The sequence below is a fragment of the Ceratotherium simum genome, chromosome X, assembly GCF_057802395.1.
Source record: "Ceratotherium simum simum isolate JZ-2026a chromosome X, ASM5780239v1, whole genome shotgun sequence".
In the NCBI taxonomy this organism is placed as follows: Eukaryota; Metazoa; Chordata; class Mammalia; order Perissodactyla; family Rhinocerotidae; genus Ceratotherium; species Ceratotherium simum.
Window position 1 is genome coordinate 39,043,708 of NC_141940.1, and position 21,515 is coordinate 39,065,222.

General features: G+C 35.8%; 1 protein-coding gene across 1 annotated transcript in view; it reads right to left on the bottom strand.

Moving 5' to 3' along the window:
• Positions 1 to 21,515, bottom strand: part of COL4A5 (collagen type IV alpha 5 chain) — a 228,084-nt gene that overhangs the window by 86,525 nt on the left and 120,044 nt on the right. Inside the window, exons 14-25 of the mRNA XM_004440476.3 lie at positions 20,578 to 20,631; positions 20,425 to 20,481; positions 20,131 to 20,175; positions 18,535 to 18,588; positions 16,944 to 16,985; positions 14,803 to 14,935; positions 9,723 to 9,896; positions 9,303 to 9,386; positions 5,340 to 5,432; positions 3,855 to 3,925; positions 3,372 to 3,563; positions 28 to 196 (exon numbers count right to left, since the gene is read on the bottom strand). Coding sequence (XP_004440533.1) covers positions 28 to 196; positions 3,372 to 3,563; positions 3,855 to 3,925; positions 5,340 to 5,432; positions 9,303 to 9,386; positions 9,723 to 9,896; positions 14,803 to 14,935; positions 16,944 to 16,985; positions 18,535 to 18,588; positions 20,131 to 20,175; positions 20,425 to 20,481; positions 20,578 to 20,631 — 1,168 coding nt within the window. The remainder of the gene's footprint in view (positions 1 to 27; positions 197 to 3,371; positions 3,564 to 3,854; positions 3,926 to 5,339; positions 5,433 to 9,302; positions 9,387 to 9,722; positions 9,897 to 14,802; positions 14,936 to 16,943; positions 16,986 to 18,534; positions 18,589 to 20,130; positions 20,176 to 20,424; positions 20,482 to 20,577; positions 20,632 to 21,515) is intronic.

Sequence of the window (21,515 nt, forward strand, 5' to 3'; positions counted from 1 at the left end):
ACAACAAAACAACCATAGTAAACTCACCTGGTAATCCTGGCTGGCCTGGATTTCCTGCCACACCTTGTATGCCTTTTTCACCTACTGGGCCTGGAGGGCCAAAACCAGGAGGGCCCATAGGCCCCCTATTCCCTGGGAGACCTGGCAAACCTGGGTTCCCAGGGGGACCTCTTTCACCCTTAAAAGCAATTCCACCCTGAAAGGGAAAAGTTTAATACAGAAACATATAGATATAATAGCTATCTGTAGGTTGATATTACTGAATACAACTAGAGAAATGATATAGCCATAAATAGTTCTCATAAGCTGTATAAGTGTGTGTTATTATGAGATGGTATGTGTGATCACTCCACTTATTCAATTATTCAACAAATATTTTTGAGTTCCTACTATGTGCCAGGTGCTAGTTACACAACAAAGAATAATAACAGATAAAGATCTCTGCCCTCATGAAGCTTACATTCTAGTATAAGCCAAGCAGTTTACAGTCTAGCTACCATTTTATAAAATGTCACTTCCCACCTAAATATCCTGGGCTGCGTGTTGTGCACAAAACAAGACTCTGTTCATTTATGTTCAATATTTAGGCTTTGTGGCACATTTAACATGGCCATCTACTCACACTAATCTCTAAGCTTACTGTACAGGCATACCTCATTTTATTGCGCTTCACTTTATTGCACTTCACAGATACTGTGTTTTTTACAAATTGAAGGTTCATGGCAACCCTGCATCAAGCAACTCTATGGGCATCATTTTTCCAATAGCATTTGCTCACTTTGTGTCTCTGTGTCACATTTTGGAAATTCTCACAATATTTCAAACTTTTTCATTATTATTATATTGGTTATGGTGATTTGTGAACAGTGATCTTTGATGTTACTATCGTAATTGTGTTGGGGTGCCATGAACTGTGCTCATATAAGATGGCGAACTTAATCAATAAATGTTGTATGTGTTCTGACTGCTCCACCAACCAGCCAGTCCTGTGGCTCTCTCCCTCTCCTCGGGCCTCCCTATTCCCTGAAACACAACAATATTGAAATTAGGCCAATTAATAACCCCACAATGGCCTCTAAGTGTTCAAGTAAAAGGAGAGTCGCACATCTCTCACTTTAAATCAAAAGCTAGAAATGATTAAGCTTAGTGAGGAAGGCATGTCGAAAGCTGAGATAGGCCGAAAGCCAGGACTCCTGCACCAGTTAGCCAAGTTGTGAGTGCAAAGGAAGAGTTCTTGAAGGCAATTAAAAGTGCTACTCCAGTGAACACATGAATGACAAGAAAGCAAAACAGCCTTATTGCTGATACGGAGAAAGTTTTAGGGGTCTGGATAGAAGATCAAACCAGCCACAACATTCTCTTAAGCCAAAGTCTAATCCAGAGCAAGGCCCTAACTCTCTTAAATACTATGAAGGCTGAGAGAGATGAGGAAGCTGCAGAAGAAAAGTGTGAAGCTAGCAGAGGTTGGTTCATGAGGTTTAAGGAAAGAAGCTGTCTCCATAACATAAAAGTGCATGGTGAAGCAGCAAGTGCTGATGCAGAAGCTGCAGCAAGTTATCCAGAAGATCTAGCTAAGATCATTAATGAAGGTGGCTACACTAAACAGCATATTTTCAATGTAGATGTAACAGCCTTTTATTGGAAGATGCCATCTAGGACTTTCATAGCTACAGAGGCGAAGTCAATGCCTGACTTCAAAGCTTCAAAGGATAGGCTGACTCTCTTGTTTAGGGCTAATGCAGCTGGTGACCTTAAGTTGAAGCCAATGCTCATTTACCATTCCACAAATCCTAGGGCCCTTAAGAATTATGCTAAGTCTACTCTGCCTGTGCTCTATAAATGGAACAACAAAGCCTGGATGACAGCACATCTTTTTACAACACCGTTTACTGAATATTTTAAGCGTACTGTTGAGACCTACTGCTCAGAAAAAAAGATTCCTTTCAAAATATTACTGCTCATTGACAATGCACCTGGTCACCCAAGAACTCTGATGGAGATGTACAATGAGATCAAAGTTGTTTTCAGGCCTGCTAACACAACATCCATTTTGTAGCCCATGGATCAAGAAGAAATTTCAACTTTCAAGTCTTATTATTTAAGATTTCTTACATTTTGTAAGGCTATAGCTGCCATAGATAGTGATTCCTCTGATGGATCTTGACAAAGAAAATTGAAAACCTTCTGGAAAGGTTTTCATTCTAGATGCCATTAAGAACATTCATGATTCATCAGAAGAGGTCAAACTATCAATATTAACAGGAGTTTCGAAGAAGTTGATTCCAACCCTCATGGATGACTTTGAGGGATTTAAGTCTTCAGTGGAGGATGTAGCTACAGATGTGGTAGAAACAGCACGAGAACTAGAATTAGAAGTGGAGCTTGAATTGCTGTAATCTCATGATAAATCTTGAAAGGATGAGGAGTTGCTTCTTATGGATGAGCAAAGAAAGTGGTGTCTTGAGATGGAATCTACTCCTTGTGGAGATTGTTGAAATGACAGCAAAGGATTTGGAATACTACATAAACTTAGTTGATAAAGTAGTGGCAGGGTTTGAGAGGACTGACTCCAATTTGGAAAGAAGTTCTACCGTGGGTAAAATGCTATCAATTAGCATTGCATGCTACAGAGATATCGTTCATGAAAGGAAGAGTCAATCAATGAAGCAAACTTCATTGTTGTCTTTCTTTAAGAAATTGCCACAGCCACCCCAACCTTCAGCAACCACTCCCCTGATCAGTCAGCAGCCATCAACATCAAGGCAAAAAGACTATGACTCGCCAAAGGCTCAGATGATGGTTAGTATTTTTTAGCAATAAAGTATTTTTTAATTAAAGTGTATACATTGTTTTTTCAGACATAATGCTACTGCACACTTAACAGACTACAGTAGAGTGTAAATATAACTTTTATATGTACTGGGAAACCAAAAACTTCATGTGACTTGCTTTACTGCGATATTTGCTTTATTGCAGTGGTCTGGAACCAAACCCACAATTTCTCCAAGGTATGCCTGTATATAAAAACTAAATTAGACTTCTGTTGTTAGGTCTAAATAAACCCAGAGAAGAATATATGGGGTAAGAGAAGGGGAACCTCATACTGACCCATAAGCATCTTAACCTGCCCACCTATTCACAGCCAATATCCTCAATATAGTAATGGGTTAGGAAGAGGGAATTTATGAAACAACTGAGAGAAAAGAGTGGTAAAGAAACCCTACATAGTCAGTAACAATGTACCATTACTACATATAATCACATTCTTTTAAGCAATGATTGGGTGTTCATCTCAGCACCAGGCCCATCCTAAGAAACATCCCTAAGTAACAATTTGACATCACAAAACCAAGAATATCAAACCAACTCACAGGTTCGCCTTTGGGGCCAGGAAGCCCTGGCAATCCATCCTGTCCAGGGGTGCCGGGTAAACCAGGAAGCCCCGGAGCTCCAGGGGAACCCAAGTCTCCTTTGTCACCCTTCATTCCTGGAAAAGTGAGGATGTCACCAGGTTCACCTTTAGATCCAGGAAAGCCTGGAGCACCTGGAGCTCCTGGTATGCCCTGAGGGAAAAAATGAAAGAAAGAGGGGAAAAAGAAGAAAGAGAAAAATATCAATTTCTTTTTTTTCTAACACTTTCCTCTCTCTAGTTTATCCCATCAACCCACACAATAACAGTTAGTGTACAAAGCTATGAACCAAGTGAGGCATGTGAGTCAGGGAGAGTCAAGGAATCAAATAAATCAAAATTTAATAAAAAACTAAATTTCCTTTACATATATCCACGAGTGAAAATTCAAAGTATAAATGGCTTTCTTCTACTTCTCTTGTTGTATAATATACTCAAAACTTACTGTTAATCCTTTGGGACCAGTTGCACCAGCATGTCCTTTTTCACCCTTCTGTCCAGGGAAACCAAGAGATCCTAACACACACACACACACACACACACACACACACGACAATGTGAGCTTTGTGCTTGAACCCCTGACAAAGCTCATATAAAAATCAGCAAGTCAGGAAGTCAAGTTTTAAAATAAGATCCCCATTCAATTCCATTTAACAATTCACATTTTCATTTTCCCATTTTATGCTCTCAAAATGAGGAAATCATTCCTTCTTTTAGGTAAATCTAACATTTCATGTTACATACAATATTGTATCCTTAGGTATTTTCAACTTCAAAGCCTTTCAGAGCTCACAGCTACCAAGTACTATGAACAGAGATGCTCAAGCTCCTAGAACCATTCCATTGCCAAGGGGAGAAGGAGATACGGACAAAGTATGCATATCTTTCTTTGTTCCGACCTAAACAATTTTCCTAGAGTCTTACTAGTCCTTTCTTTGGTTTGTTACTCCCTAAAATTTGGTTTATGAGAAATGTTTGATGCTCAAAGACTAGAGGAAATATTACTAAAGCAGGGTTCTCAAAATGGGTCCCTGGACCAGCTGCATCAGTATCATTTCTAACAAGGTACTGGTTAGAAATGATAATTCTTGGGCATCCATCCCAGATCTACTGAATCAGAAACTTTGGGGGTGGGACCTGACAATCTGGGTCTTAACGAGCCCTCTAGGTAATTCTTATGCACTTCCAATTCTGTACGCTAGACTGGAGGTACAAGGCCAGATTATTAACTTCCAGTGACAGCTACAATACTTGCCAAAAATCTATTTCCAAGTGCCAAATGAAATGATTTCCTTGGCAGACTCACTAGACAGAAAGGTAAGAGATTTGGTGTCTATTCTCAGCTCTGACACAGACATAAAGTACGATTTAAGAGAATATAATATTGGGATATCCCCAGAGGCTGTTGAGTAAAAGAGTTGTGGATCTGATGGATATCAAATATGGTTTTGATTGGAAATGGGGAAGGAGGAGTTATATATAGAAAGAGGAATATTGGTAGTTGGTTGCAAAACTTCAGTAGAAGCTTCATTCCTTAATGACAACATGTGATACATCCCCTGTGACTAGAAGATCTGCCATGGGAAACTACACTCAGGGGCCAGGCATTATGAACTTTTTCCCCAGATTTCTGGAAGAAACGAGTCAGACTCTGTGTAAGTTATTTTCCTCACCATATGGAAAATAGAGAAGACATGCTTCCTGGAATAATATTGTTAAAATGCTTTAATATAAAATGTTGGTAGTTTCAGGTATTAGAAACAAGAGCATAATTTATTTCATGGCAGATAGAGGCATTTCATATTTAATTATTTATGGATTTGAGTGACTGGCTATAAAATGAGAAACTGGCATCATTCTAAAACTATGAGCTCACTAGAATCTAGCCAATAAATATTTTTAAATGTTGCCCTGAGGCAAAAGATTTTACCTGGAGGACCTGGAAGACCTGGCAAACCAGGCTGACCAGGAGGCCCTGAAATACCAGTTCCAATACAGTTGAAGCAGGTGTCACCTTTGTCACCTAGAGAAAACCATAACAAAAAACAAATTTTACTCAAAAGGGTATGTCTACCTTCTTTAGATAGGTTCTAAAGAAATCAGCACTAAGGAATAACATACCTACCTAACAGTGTAGTTAGAGAAGCCTACATCTAAAATCGATTCACTTGATATTTTACTGAGTGCCTACTATGTGCAAGGCACTGTTCTAGGTGTTTGTGATACATTGGTAAACAAAATAGACAAAATCCCATGTCTTCATGGTGCTCACATTCTACCAGTGGAAAGAGATAATAAACAAGGAAGGTAACAAATTATTAAATGTTATATATATATATAATTGTTATTAAATTATATTTATATATATATCAAAAGGTGTTATGTTTATAGGAAAATATAGAGCTGGGTAAATGGAATTATATATGCTAGGGATGGATGGCAGGTTGCAATTTTAAATAGGGTGGTCAGGATAGACCTTATTGAGAAGATGAGATATGATAAAAAACTTAAACAACATAGTATGTGCATAACAAGTGTAGAGCGTTCCAGGCAGAAAGAATAGCCATGTTTGGCATATACAAGGAACATCAAGGAGACCAGACTGCTGAAATAGAGTGAGGAAATGGAACCAGTCAGACAGTTAACAAATTATAGCAAGTGGTATATTATAAAATGTCACATAGGCCACCATAAAGACTGTGGCTTTTACTGTGAGTGAAATCAGAATCTAGTAGAAGAATTTAAATAGAAAAGCAACACGATATGACTTAAGTTTTAAAAGGATGACCCTGGCTGCCATGTTAAGAATAGAATCTAAGCGCCAGGATAGAAACAGAGTAACCATTTAATTGGCTACTGCTGCAATGATCTGGGAGAGATGGTAGCTCATCCCAGAGCGACAGCAGTGAAGACGATGAAAATTGGTGGGATTCTGGACATATCTGAAGGTAGAGCCAATGGGATTTTCTCATGGATCATATATGGAATACAAAAGAAGAGGGGAATCAAGGATGACTCCAAGGTTTTTAGCCTGAGCAACCAGAAGGCTAGAGTGGCCAACATTTAAGTAAGAAAGGAAAGACATGAGTGGAAAAATTATGGGGGAGGAGGTGGCAGAGATCAGGACTTCAACTTGATCAGGATATCAAGTTCAAAATGTTAAGTAGAAAGCTGGATATACTAATATAGAGGAAAAGACTTATATCTGGACAGGAGATGTAAATTTGGAAGTCACTGGCCAGTATATGGTGTTTAAAGTCATGAGACTGAATGAATGAGTTCAGATGGAGAAGAGAAGAGGAACAAGGACTAAACTGTGGGGCATTCCAAAATTAAATGTTGGGTAGCTACTTCTAACATGCATATGGAAATGCAAAGTAAGCCAAGACCTACTATAAAGCTACAATAATTTAGGCAGTCTGGCATTGGTGCAAGGAGAAACAAATAGAACAATGGAACAAAATAGAGAGGTCAGAAACAGACTCACACAAATAGTGTCATAAGATTTACAAAAGTGCTAATGGAATTCAGTGGGGAAATGATGGTATTTTGAACTATGATATTGAGTGAATTTGATATCCATATGGGAAAATACGAATTTTGATCCCTGCTTCAAACTATACACAAAAGTTAATTGAAGACAGATCAAAGATCAAAATGTGAAAGGCAAAATTATAAAGCTTCTAGAAGAAAACATAGAGGAATATCATTAGGCCCTTGGGATAAGTAAAGATTTCTAAAACAGAACATAGCACTAACTATAAAAGAGGACATTAATAATTGGATTTCTTTTAATTAATAACTTCTGTTCAATAAAAGACAAGAGTGAAAAAGCAAAGCATAGGATGGGAGAAGACAGTTGTGATACATATATCCAATAATCCAATTAAAAATAGGAAAAAGAGGGGCCAGCCCCATGGCCCAGTGGTTAAGTTCGGTGTGCTCCACTTCAGCGGCCTGGGTTTGGTTCCCAGGCACAGACCTACACCACTCGTCGGTGGCCATGCTGTGGTGGCGAACCACCTACAAAGTAGAGAAAGATTGGCACAGATGTTAGCTCAGGGTGACTCTTCCTCAGCAAAAACAGAAAAAAAAAAGGAAAGGAAAAAGACAGGCACTTTACAAAGAGAATACAAACTATAAGAAAAGAGGCTCAGCATCAATAAGTCATGAGGGAAATGGAAACTAAAACCACTTTGGAAAATGGTTTGGTGTTATCTATGGAAACAAACCTACCCTACCCTATAACCCAACAATTCCATTCCCAGCTATATTCACAATAGAAATGAATGCTTATGTCCTACAAAAAATATGTATAAGAATGTTCATAGAAACTTTATTCTTAACAGCCCCAGACCAAACGTCCATTAACAGTAGAATGGATATTTAGGTATATTCATACAATGAAATACTAAAGAGCAGTGAAAAAATACTGCTACAAACAAAAACATGGATATATCTCACAGATATAATATTGAGCAAAAGAAACCAAACACAAAAGATCCCATATTGTATGATTCCATTTATACAAACTTCAAGATTAGGCAAATCAATGCATGATAGAGTATAAAATAGTGGTTACCTTTGGAAGTGCTGACTAGGGGGCATAAAAGAGTCTTCTAGAGTCCTGGAAACATTCTATATTTTTATTTAGATGGTAGTTACATGGGAGAAGATAGATAGATAGATAGATATAGATATAGATATATAGATAAATATATCTATATAGAGAGAGACATATATAGAGAAAGAGACATATATATAGGGAGAGACATATCTATATCTTATATAATATTCCAGGGAGGCATGAAGAAAAGCAGGACATGTAATATACTGAAAACCAAGTGAAGAAAGTGTTTAAAAAATGGAAAAATAAAGCAAAAAAACCCCCTGAGACTTGATATTTGGATTAGCAGGGTATACACAGCTGGTGACTTTGACAAAAGCACCATCTATGGAGTGGTGGGTGGGGCGGTAATAAAATCCCAATTAGAGTATGTTTAAGAGAAAATGAGAGGAGACTATCTAGAGACAGTGAGTAGAAAATTCTTGAGGCGTTTTGCTGGAAATGGGAGTAGAGTAATAGAGCAGTATCTGGCAGGTGAAGTAGGATTTTGATAAGGTATTTTTTACATGGGTAAAAAAAGCTTATTTGTATGCTGCTGAGAAAGATCCAGTAAAAGGGAAAAAATTGATGATGTGGGAGAGGCAAGAATTTCTGAAATGAAATCCTTGGGGAAACAAGAAGGAATGGAATCTATTGTACAAATAGAAGAATTGGCTTTAGATAGGAGCAGTGACAATAATAGGCAGGAAGGCAGAATATACAGGCACAGATGCAAGTAAGTGGTAAATGTGGTGATGGCAATCTGTGAAAGTTCTCTTGTTACTGCTTCAATTGGTCAGTGAAGGAGGAACCAAAGTCAGAATCTTAAAATGAGAGTAGAAGAGGACGTGTTAGAAGTTGGAAGAGAGAAGAGAAGGTACAAGCTCAGAAAAGGTGGTAATTTGGAATTACTAGGGCTATGCTTTTGTTCCAAGTGAGTACAATGAAGTGAGAGGAGGGCAAAGGAGTGCATGGGATTGGTTATAATGATCGATTATGGAATTTAAGCTAGGTTAAGAGGGAAGAAAGGACATCAAAAGGTTAAGGGATAAAGTTGGTAGGTCTCAGTGAGGCTGGGGTCAGGTTATTAGAGGTACTGAGCTAGAAAGATAAGATATAGGGTCAGAAAATGGGACTCATGAAATCAAGATTATGGAAGTGTGCACTATTGGTAATGAGATGGTCTTGGGGGATGATCAGAGGAATGAGCGGTGGAGGTAGGGTGGAGAATATAGGGGATTTCGCTGATGATTTGAAAGAATGAAGGAATGAACATGGGGATCAAACCTTTCACTCCTTGTTCTCCTTGGAGTCCTCTATCACCTGGAGATCCTGGAGGGCCTGGAGGGCCTGCTTCACATATCTCATCACCTGAGATAAGATAAAGAAAGGATAGCAAGCAAATTGTTGTGAAATATTCAGAAGACTAAACAAAAAGAAATCCTAACCAGCTAGAAAAAAAGACCTATTTTCAGTTACTGCTCTGCAGTAATACAAATACCTATAAGTAAAAGGAAGATATAATATTAGTGATAATTTGAAGAGAAAATTTAAACATCAAAGAATCATCAAAAATCAAAAATAGAAGCAGTAGAATCTCTTAGAGGTCAAAAACAAAGAATGATGCTACCCTTCAGCTAGATTCACTTATACGTGAAAACAAAACAAAAACAATAACAGAACTTAAAAGGGAAAAGTACAGCTTACTAGGAGGGATGTGAGGGCCAGGAGGGCCAGGAGGCCCTGGAAGGCCAGTAGCCCCAGGCTGTCCATCAAGTCCAGGAGATCCAGGAATGGAAATTCCAGGTGGACCTTCATCACCTTTCTGGCCCCTTTCTCCAGGAAAGCCAGGGGGGCCAGGAGGACCTATAACTGCAGTCCCTGAGATAAAAAACAAAATACCCATTAAAGTGATCAAAATGATCTTATTTTGAAGATATTATTTTGGTTCTCAATGAGACATTAGTAATGATAAGATCTTCACTTAATGTATAATGCCAGTTAACGTTCTCATTTTTTTCTACAATCAACATCTGGAGAAAGGATGAAAAGTTTCATATAATGTAAGTACCAGTTTGAGTGTAAGAAATAATAATTTAATGTAGCTTTATTACTTTGGAAATGTACTAATAACTCTCTACCCACTCTTCTTTGACATTATGATATTTTAATCTCAGAAATACTAGAAAGCCATTAGCAAGAGAAAAAGGCATTTCAAAGTTCTCAGGTAAACATGGCTCTATTTCTGGACATTCTTCTGTTCCACTATATATTCCTGCACCATTAACACACTTTTTCCTTACTACAGCTTTAAAAGGTTTTCAAAACTGGTAAGGAAAATATACCCATCTTCGTTCTTTTTAAAAACCATCTTCACTACACTTACACATTTACTCTTCTAAATGAATTTCAGAATCAGTTAGTCAGTTTCAGTTTTAAAAAGACATTGTAATTTTGAACGAGATTAATTTGAATTTAAAGATTAACTTTTGGTGGAATCGCCTGTTTATAATATTGAGTTATCACATCAAGTAATAATTAAGTATATCTCTCCATTTATTAATTTTATATTATTTAATAATATTTTACAAAATTCTGCAAAGAGGTCTTATACAACTTTTGTCAGGTTTATTCATGGGTTAATTTGATTATTACTGTGAATTTTATTGCTATTACTATTGTTAACTGAATTTTTTTCTTTTACATGTTTAATTTTTTTATTGTTCCTGTAGAAGGCAAATTATTTAATACGCAACTCAGATCAGACCGCCTTGCAAACATTCTAATTTCTGGTAATTTGTCATTTCATTCTTTTAGGCTTTCTGGGTAGATTATCATCTGGTTTGTGAGTAACCAAAATTTGGGTTTTTTTGTTCCATCCTTACACCACTTTTTTCTTCCAGACTTAGTGCACTGGTTGGCATCTCTGGTATAAGGACAGAACAGTATTGATGACTCAGAAGTATCTTTATATTATTTTTGACTTGAATGAGAATGCTCCTGATGTTTCACCACAAAGTATGACATTTTCTGTACATTGCTATACTTCCTGTATGAAGTAGACAGTCTCATCAAGTTAAGGTAGTTCCCTTTTTTTTTTTTCCTGAGGAAGATTCGCCCTGAGCTAACATCCGTTGCCAATCTTCCTCTTTTTTTGCTTGAGGAAGATTAGCCCTGAGCTAACATCTGTGCCAACCTTCCTCTATGTTGTATGTGGGTGGCCACCACAGCATGGCTGATGAGTGGTGTAGGTCCACTCCTGGGATCTGAACCCACGAACATGAGCTGCTGAAGCGGAGCATGCCAAACTTAACCACTAGGCCCTGGAACCGGCCCCAAGGTAGTTCCCTTTTAATCCTAGTTTAAGATTTTTTTTCATATTAAAAATGAATGGGTATTGAATTTTATTGACTGTTTTCTCTGCGTCTATTGGCCTATTTTAATCTGTCAATGTAGTCAATTACAGTAATGTTAAACCATCCCTGCAATCTTAGGGTTAAATCTACTTGGTTATAATATCATATTATTTAATATACTTCTGGATTGATTTGATAATATTTTATTTAGGATTGTTGCTCCTATCTTCATAAATGAGTCTGAATTACAGTTATTTCTAGTGTTATCTCCTTGGTAGTTTGGTATCAGTGCTACTAAATTAAATTTCCCTTTTTTTAAATGTTCTGAAATAGTTTGTAAAATATGAGAATTACCTGATCAACGACTTCCTAGGATTCATCCATAAAACTCTATCAAACCACCTATAGAACCAAGGCTTTTTCATGGAGCTCTTTAACATTTTAGAATTTTATATGGTAATTAATCTACTTAGATTTCCTACTTTCTCAGGACAGTTTTAGTAATTTATGGTTTCTGTTTCATGAGGAATGTATATTTCATCTAGAATTCCAAATACATTGATATAGTTTTCTTGTAATTTAAAATTAATTATATTCATGGTAATAATCTTTTTTTCTTTACTGATTTTATTTGTGCCGTCTTTTGCCTCTATCTTGATCATATTTTATCTTTATTTTTACCTTTATCAAGTTTTTCCTTCTATTTTGTTTGTGCTTGTTTTATTTCTTGTTATTTTTTCAACTTAGCTCATTTATTTTTAGTATCTCTAATTTTGTGATAAATTAAGGGTGCCACTTTGGCTATATTTAATGAGTTTTGATATGAGGTTGTTCAGTATTCAGTAGTTTGTTGCCTCCATTTCTGTTTCCTCTTTACTTCTAGAGGTACTTACAAATGTGCATTTTAATATACAAATGTAAAGATATTTGGTGCTCTTTGTTGTTAATTTCTAACTTTATTTCACTGTGGTCACAGAACATGACCTACATATAATTTTAAAAGATGTTTTGATTTTTTCTGGTCTAATAGAGTCTAAACATTTTCTATAAATGTTTCATGTATGTTTGAAAAGAAATGTATATTCTCTGCTGCACACACAGCTTTTCTCTCTCCCCCATACATACAGTTTGATTGTGTTACTCAAATAATTTATGTCCTTATCTATTTTTCACCTACTTGATAAGTTGGGGATTTGACAATTTATCCCTTATAGTTTATCAGGTTTCTCTTTTTATATTCAAAGTTATACTTTTAGATGCATAAATTTTCACGACTTTTAGTTCATTGTGGTATAATTTGTCTATTTATCCATATGAAATATCTCTTTGTCTTTTTAATGCATTTTTTGAATTGAATTCTATTTAATATTGTAATAGAACTGCTAAACCAGCTTTCTTTTTGACAGCATTTGCTTAACATCTTTCCATTGCTTCATTTTCAAGTTTGCCGTGTCTTTTACTTTAGATACTTCTATTGTGCATGGTATATAGATATTTTTATTCCAATTTTATTTTCGTTTTTGACTTTTAGTCAGTGTTTAGTCCTTTCAGTGTTTAGTCCCTATTGGGGTTACTGAATTATTTTTAACTTCTTCTTGTCATCTTATATTTTATTTTCTATATACCCAAGTTTATCTGTGTCTGTTTTGTCTCGATCCTAACTTGTCTTACGTAGATCAAGATTTTTGGTCATTTTCTTTCCTCGTTGAGTGTATAAATCATGCATTTTATTTCTATTCTTCTCTGGTGATTACTACTAAAATTTTAACCTATGTGCTTAATCCTGTATTTTTCTAAAATCTTATAGAGTTAATAATATTTGTATTCTCTCCCTCTAAAAAGACCAAAAACATTATCACTGACTTTCCCTATTCTCTCTGCACCTCCATATCGTGTGCTAATAATGTGTGCAATTATAGTTCCATGTAGTTCCTTAAAATACCTCTGTTATTTTTTTATGGTCAATACTTATTTAGACTTAATATACTTTACTAATATCCTTACTACCCATTGGTTCTTGCATCTTACGCACTCCCACCCCCAACTTCATCCTGAATTTATTCCCTTCTTTTTTGGAATAAAACCTTCAGTAACTATTTCAGAGAAGTTCTGGAGGTGGTGTACTTCCTAAGTATTCCATCTTCACACTAGCATGATAGTTTGATGTAATATAGAATCCCAAATTTATAGTTATTTTTCCTTATCACTTTGAAAATATGCTCCATTATCTTCCTCTGACTCTCATTGTTTTATAGGTGATCTGTCTTTTCTCTTGGATAGTTTTTAAGAGTTTCTTTTTACCCTTAAATTCTAAAATGTCCCTACAACATGTCTAGTTATGTATTTTTGTATTATTATTATTTTACTCTTGCTTAGTAATTCATAAGATTTTCCATAGGGACTCATGTATTTTTTGAATAGATAGAAGTTCTCAGTCATTAATTTTTCAAATATAGCCTCTTGTTCCATTCTCTCCTCCTTGCACTCCTTCATGGTGGACTTTGGAACTTCTAGGTTTATCCTTTATGTCTCTTAACTTTTCTTTCATACTATCTAACTCTTTAACTTTTTTGCTGCATCCTGGGAGAATTCCTTATCTCAATTTTCCAGACACAGTATGCATTTAGTCCACTATCTTGACATTAGAAATCTGAAGTGCATACTTAGAGTAAAATGGGACCCACATTGTTCTCTTTCACCTTGGAAGGATCACTGAGTGTCACTCATCTCATCATGTTAATATTTCATAGTCAAATAACTTTGAAGGGAAAGGAACCATAATTTATTAAACATGTATGTGTGCCAGGTACTGTACCAGATGCTTTTTCAAATTTTACATAAATCCATACTATCACCTCATTTCAGAGAACTTCCAAACAAACATGCTGAACAAGGGCAGTGCTCAATTTTTGGCCAAATTAGAAATGCTCTACTATACTGTGTATCTTCAACAAGGGAATGATATAAAACTAAGTATTGAGCCCCGAGATTTTATTGCACAGCAAAATCATGGTAGGGATTTCTAGGTAGATGTTTCTGGAACTCTCAGTGAATAGTGCTGCTTACTATTTTTATACAGAAAATCTTACAAAACTAGGCATTATTAGAACAGTGTTTCCTTCCATAACAGCATGAACAGTGTAATGATTAATTTTTGGGTCACAGGAATGTTTGGTGTACTTTATTAATAATAAACGGTAGAAATGGGATTTTTAAGGTAAAAGGGCACTATTCCATTGATTCAGCTTTCTTTTTTAAGTACAGATAAGGAATTTGGTGAGAAAGGCTGTAGTAAGAGTTGAGAAGTTTCTGTCAATTAAAAAATACTCACGTCTTCTACTGTCCTGTTCACCCTGGAACTAGTATAATACTGTATACATGGATTAGAAAGATGCCATAAATGCAAGGACGTTAAGCACAGTCTTTTTTACCTGGAGGTCCAGGAAGACCAGGTGGACCCTGTATTCCAGGAAATCCTCGTTCTCCTTTTTCTCCAGGCAAACCAGGTAACCCAATGTTTCCTTTTTCTCCTACAGTTACACCAGTCCCAGGCCTGGGAATTACCTTTATTATGAAAGAAAAAAATAAAGGAACTCAAAGAGGAAGAGGCTTGTTTTCCTGCAAATAACCTAGCAGCTACATACGATTACAATGGCATCATTTTCATGAAGCGCTCAGATGTAAAATCACTGACTGCTACATAGAGTATGAGTCACATTCTATATGATTCCTATCTTTCAACTGTTTAGAAAACGTCTAATACAAGTAATAATATTGCCACCCTCCTGAGCCCAGGCTTACAGAGCTAGAATTATTTTTGATGTCTCTTATCTTATAATTCACATTCAATTCATTCCAATCACCTAAGCCTGACAGTTCTTTACTGAAAATGTCTCTCCAGTTTGCTCCCTTCTTTACTGTTGCCACAGCTACTATCCTCACCTCATGCTTGGACTAACAGAATTACCGCTGAGCTTGCCCCCTTGAATCTAAGTCTACTGTTAGGATATGCTTCCTCGAAAACCAATTTTTCTCTGTTAGCTATCCTGTTTAAGGACTCAAAATTGTTCACTACTTCTTACTATATCTGATGTTACTTTTAACGCCAGACTCTGTCAAGAGTCTTCTCTCTCACTTCTTTCACCTTCTGTTATTTCTAGCAATAAGTTCTTAGGAGAGTGAGGTCTGTCTGGTTTTAACCACTTCATGCATCTTGCACATTCTTGCCTTTGCCTTTGAATATGCCATTCCAAACATCTATCATGCCTTCACTCAATCTGTCCCTTTATCAATACACATTTCTTTCTTCCTCTCAAAAAAAAGAAAACTCATCTCTTCCTGGAAGGCTTTATTGATTAAAATCAACTAACTGATCCTTCCTTTCCTCTCTCTCTGTCTTCTTAGAACCTCAGTATCTAAAGAGTTTCATATTAAACAATCTAAATATAAATAAATTAAACTCATAAAGCTATAAAGATAAATAAGCTTTAGAGTTAGGAAACTGTCAGTCTGGTATAAATCAACACCCACTGGCAAAGTGTGATATTTCATCCTGGCTTTATTGGATATAAGAAATATTCAGACAAAAGAAGACTGAACGTCATGGAACCTAGAATTGGGATAGTAGTTCAAAAGGCAAAGTGAGCTGCTGGATAGGACTGCACTCTCAAGATGTCCATTTCTTCTGATATTCATCAAAATTTTATCATCTCATTTTATAAAGAAATTATTTCTTAGAGAACTAAAATCTAATTTTAAAATAAAAGTGAATAAAAATAGTCTAAGATCTTCTTAAAGTATATCCTTATTAGATTTGGTAACATACTAAGTATCAATATCTGAGACTCACTTTTGACAAGAAGAATTAAACTAATGTTACTCAAATAGGTTTTATGGACCTTGCACCTTTGAAGCGTCAATGCAGTCTAAAGTCAAGAGTCTTACCAAATTTCAACCAAACGAAAACCAATGTCAAACTGCAGCAATGATATTTTATTCTTAATAAGATTGGAAATATATTTGACTTAAATTTCATGGTGAATGCAAACATGATGGGAAATCTTTAAACTCCCCAATTATTCTTTCATAGAGCAGTTCCTACATTTGTTATTAAGAGCTCCTAAGAAGCACACACTCAGGGAAGAAAGAGGTGTGAATCAGACAATTACAAATTGAGAAAACCTATTAAGACCCAGTCCATCTTTCTCCTGAGCTCTGCAGGGGAAAAGACCAATCCCTAGTTCCCCAACAGTTTCTTTTATTGAACCTTTGTAAGCAACGATTGCACCACCTGCTGGTTACTTGAGAAATGATTTGGCAATCATGATGCAAAACAACCCAATGCCATAATTTTGGATCTTTACTATAGAGAAGTAATATACAGGCAGAACAATACAAAGACTTTGAGGTCAACATCACTGAAGGTTTTAGATGTAAAGACTTTTAAGCCAGTAGGATAATGACTTGGAATTTTGTGTTCTATGAGAAAAAAGGTATAGAGTATATAATTAAGGCACAAAAATGAAAATGCATCAATAAATTTGATAAATGAAGACTAAATAAAAAAACTTACACGTCCAGGAAGCCCAGTTGGTCCAATGTCACCTTTCTGGCCCTGTTCAATACAATTGTAAAACAGGTTAGTAAAAAATCACATGAAAACATCAATTTCCTCAAAAACATAACAGATAATTGTTTCATAAAAACCTGGAAATCCATAAGAAAATATCTCAAAGAGAAATACAACATGAGGTGGTGAAAAAGTACTGAGCTAAGCCTGGAAGACCTGTGATGTTGTCTCAAATTTACTAGCTATACAATCTTGACCAAATCAATTAACTTCTCTGCCTTATATATAAATCAGACTTATAAGGTATTTCTAGCTGTAACATCCTTTGATTTTAAGATTCTTATTTTCTAGCAAACTATAAATACTCTATAAACAAGATGGTGAGTAAAAAATCTGGTACCTCTAGAATCAGTTGAAACCGTTACATTTTTTACATTTAGCCATGTTCCTTTTCATAAAGCATGTCAAGGGCATAAATTTAGTGTCATTTCCATTAGTGACAGATATTTTAGAGCTGATGGACTTTATCATCAGGAACAGGTAATAAATCATAACTGCTTTTGTAAGTTTGTCCTTAGAAGCTAACAAAAGACAAATTAGGACAAAACCGCTACCCTTAACCAGTAGCTACAACAGCATAAAGAACACAGTATCCAACCGTTACTCTACTGGCCAAGACCTAAGGATAGATGTCTCTCTCACGTCACTATTCTCGTTCTAGACTTGTTCATAGGAACTTTTCATCTATCTATAAGCTCATTTTAGTTTAAAGAGTTACTCTGTCCTATAACTTTACTTACTACCTGAAAAAAAATTCTTTTCTCTGAGTATATCTGCCTTTATTCTAACTGTGCCTCTTAGGCCAAGCTAGAACTTGGATCTAGTTTAGAGATAAACCACCGTTAAAATATGCGCCCTCTGGGTACATTCAAGTTTGTAACACCTTTCCCTTCTTGCCTATAAAACAAAGCTTTGCAGTTTTGATTTTCATACAAAGCAACTAGAGACTAGAGAGATTAGAAAACTGGATATTTTGCTCTGCTATAAATAGAGGAATTGTGTGCTTCATACATTCTTTCAAAGTCACTTTTAAAATAGGTAACTAAATAAATGACTTCAGTCAGGCTTCATAGACAAATGAAAAAAATGACAAAGAATTAGCCACAGACTTCCAGAAAATAATTGCTTAGAGAATGGAAATGTTTAGTGGAGACATTCTAAATTCACAGCTATAAGCCCATTTAGTATGAGGACCTCACTAAAATAGTGTCGAATTATCTTTCTGGAGAACAAAAGTTTTGCCGATACATGCTCAAAAAGTAAGGGCATCAACTTTTCACAATGGAAATGCTAAAGTTAAACAATTATTCATGTATTTACACCACATGGACTGTGATTTAGGAAAATGAATAAAAATTTAGAGGAAGTGGTATAAAAGAAAAAGGATCAACACCAAAACATGGATAAAGAAGGTATGTTTTGAATTAAAAAGTTAGTTATTTAGAACTTTTTCATTTATAAATCAACTTTGGGAGAGAAAAGGATTATGTTAACTAGAATAAAACCAGTCACTTCAAAGTATTAAAATTCTTACCTTTTCTCCATCCCTTCCTGCTTCACCAGGGTAACCAGGATCACCAGGCAAACCCTTTAAAACATAGAGGACAGAGTGACATCAGCAAAAATGGTGGAGTAAAGACCTCCAAAACTCCTGTCCTCCATAAAAGCAACAAGAACACTGGGAAAAATGATCAGAGTCAACTGTTTTAGAACTCCAGAAATTAATCAAAGGCTTTCAGCAATCCAGGAAGCATTCATTGAAAAAAAATGCCTGAATCTTGGTAAGAACACAGCACTTTGTGGCATTTTAACTTGCTCGATTCCCATCACTCCTCCTCAGCCCTGCAATAGCCTTGAAAACCAACAGCTCACAATCAAGGTGGAAAACCAGCAGCCTAGCAGCAATTGGAAGGGAAAGAACTGGATTGGAGCTTCTTCAAAGCCCCAGTTCTCAGAGAATTGTCATTATTTGACCTGTCTGGTGGTTCCCAAAAAGACCCCACTAGCAAGACTATCTTTATTTGACCTGACTTGAGTTCTCCCAGTGCAAATAGAGAACAGCTGTTCCCCTGGGGCTATCTGTCGAAAACAATCAGAAGCAATTGTTGAACATCATGGCTGCCTAAATCATGAAACAAAGACGAGTTGCTCCAAAAGAAGCCAGGAACTGACACCCTGAATTTACCTCCCCTTATGCCATTTTATATGTTTAAGCCATTTGTGAATCTAGAGTTTGTAAGTTGAGGATTGCCTATTTAACAAACTCATGTGGAAACCAATTTATCTGATTTTATTTCTTCCAACTTCCAGCCTTGTTAAGAATTATTATCCTTTTCCTTCAGAATGGTCTCCAAGTTTCATCAAATTTTCTGTCCTTGAAAATCTCTTTTAACATCTACTGTGGATACTCTTGATACCGAGCCTGCTTGAAATAATGTTCCTGGACTTCCATGTTTTTATTTTCCTCTTTGTGGGGTAGAAATTAGAATTATCTGTCAAACTTTTTACTGAAAAAAACTTACGTTCACACAAAAAATTGTATGTGAATGTTTTCAGCAGATTTATTCATAATGGCCAAACCATAAACAACCAAAACATCCTTCAATAGGTAAATAAATAGACAAACCCTAGTACATCCATACAATCAAATACCACTCAGTAATAAAAAGGAGTGAACTATTGATACACAGTACAATGTATTATGCTATGTGAAAGAACCCTAATTCAAAAGGCTATATACAATATGATTTCAGGTATATGGCACTCTGGAATAGGCAATATTATAGGGGCTTCGAGTGGGGGGAAGGGGAGGGGATCACTACAAAAGAGCATGAGGGAACTTTTGTTTTTCATTATGGAGTTGGTTACACAACTGTATGTGTTTATCAAAATACACAGAACTGTACACTAAAAATGGTTCATTTTATTGTATACAAATTACATCTCAATAAATCTGACTTAAAAAACAGAGGAATTTCAAATTGATATTCAAAAGAGAAATAAATGATAATTTCTATTCATTTAAACTATTTCCAAACCCAAGCCTCTTTGCCATCCTGCTTCTCAACTACCAAGTAAAAAATGTTGCCAGTTTCTTTGTGGGGGTGGGGGATGGACTTGAACTACTCACTGGAATTCCTGGTTGGCCATTCTCTCCATCTTTGCCTGGTTTACCCTATAGGATTCACAGAAATGAAAGAATATGAATTTGTTATTTAGGAAGTATGAGGTTAAATAATATAACAAGCTTAATTCCTGCCTTGGACTATATTAAGTAGACTTTTTAAATTTCAATATTATAATAAACATGTCAGTCGTGACATTTTGAAGCAACAAAACTAGGATTTAGGAGGAAAGAATAAAGTTACACACACACACGTATATTTAAAATTTTTTGCAGAGTATTAGTAGTCATAACACTTACTCTTTTGCCAGGCTCTCCTTGCTCACCCTTCTCACCTTTCACGCCACCTGGAGGACCCTGTACACACAAAAATAGTTTTACATTGGTTCATGGAGCACTATGTATGAATACCAATTTACATTAAATGATGTTAAATCATTTTAGGTTACTTACTGGAGGACCGCGTATCCCTGGAGGTCCAGGAGGCCCTCGGTCACCAGGAAGACCCTATGTAGTAAAAGGGGAAAGGAAAGCAACATTAATACTGTTAATACTAGAACTAGCTAGGAACACTTTTAACAACCTGAACTATAGATTCATGTAGTATAACCAAAGATAAGAGGATGTTTCTAATTCAAAGTTGAAATCTGCTAGGCAAAAGAACCTAGAGCCATCTTTGCTTGTTCAGTTAATTTCTAGTGTATGTACAAGCAAAGTTTTGAAGTAAATAACAAGACAACACTTAAAATGAAAGTATTAATGATTTTTTATTCTTATAAATATTTTATAAAAAGCAAGAGTACCTAAAACTAGGAGATTTGGGGGCTATATAACACACATACATTTGGACAGATAATTAAATGGCCCAATCCATATTGATGGTAGAATTTCAATATGATCTGTCCTTTATTCTTAGCATTTAAATAAAACAACATGCACACACACTGTTTGTTCAAGAGTGGGCTATAAAAGATATATTTGATCCCCTCATCTACTCTAATAGAAGCAAGATATCAGATAATTATTTCTAAACACAAAAGTTTATAGAGTAATACCATTTTTCTCCTCGTATATCAGTGTAATGTAGAGAACACAATAATCGAAGACAATAAGAATCTACCTTACCATGACCTAATTTTGTACATGAATGCATTATTTATAACAGCCCAAAATGGAAACAATCCAATGTCCATCAACCGATGAATGGATAAACAAATGTGGAATATACACACAAAGGAATATAATTTGGTCATAAAAAGGAATGGAGTACTGATACATGCTGCAACACAGATGAACTTGAAAACATTATACTAAGTAAAAGAAGCCAGACACTGAAGACCACCTATGGTATGATTCTATTTATATAAAATGTCCAGAATAGGCAAATCTAC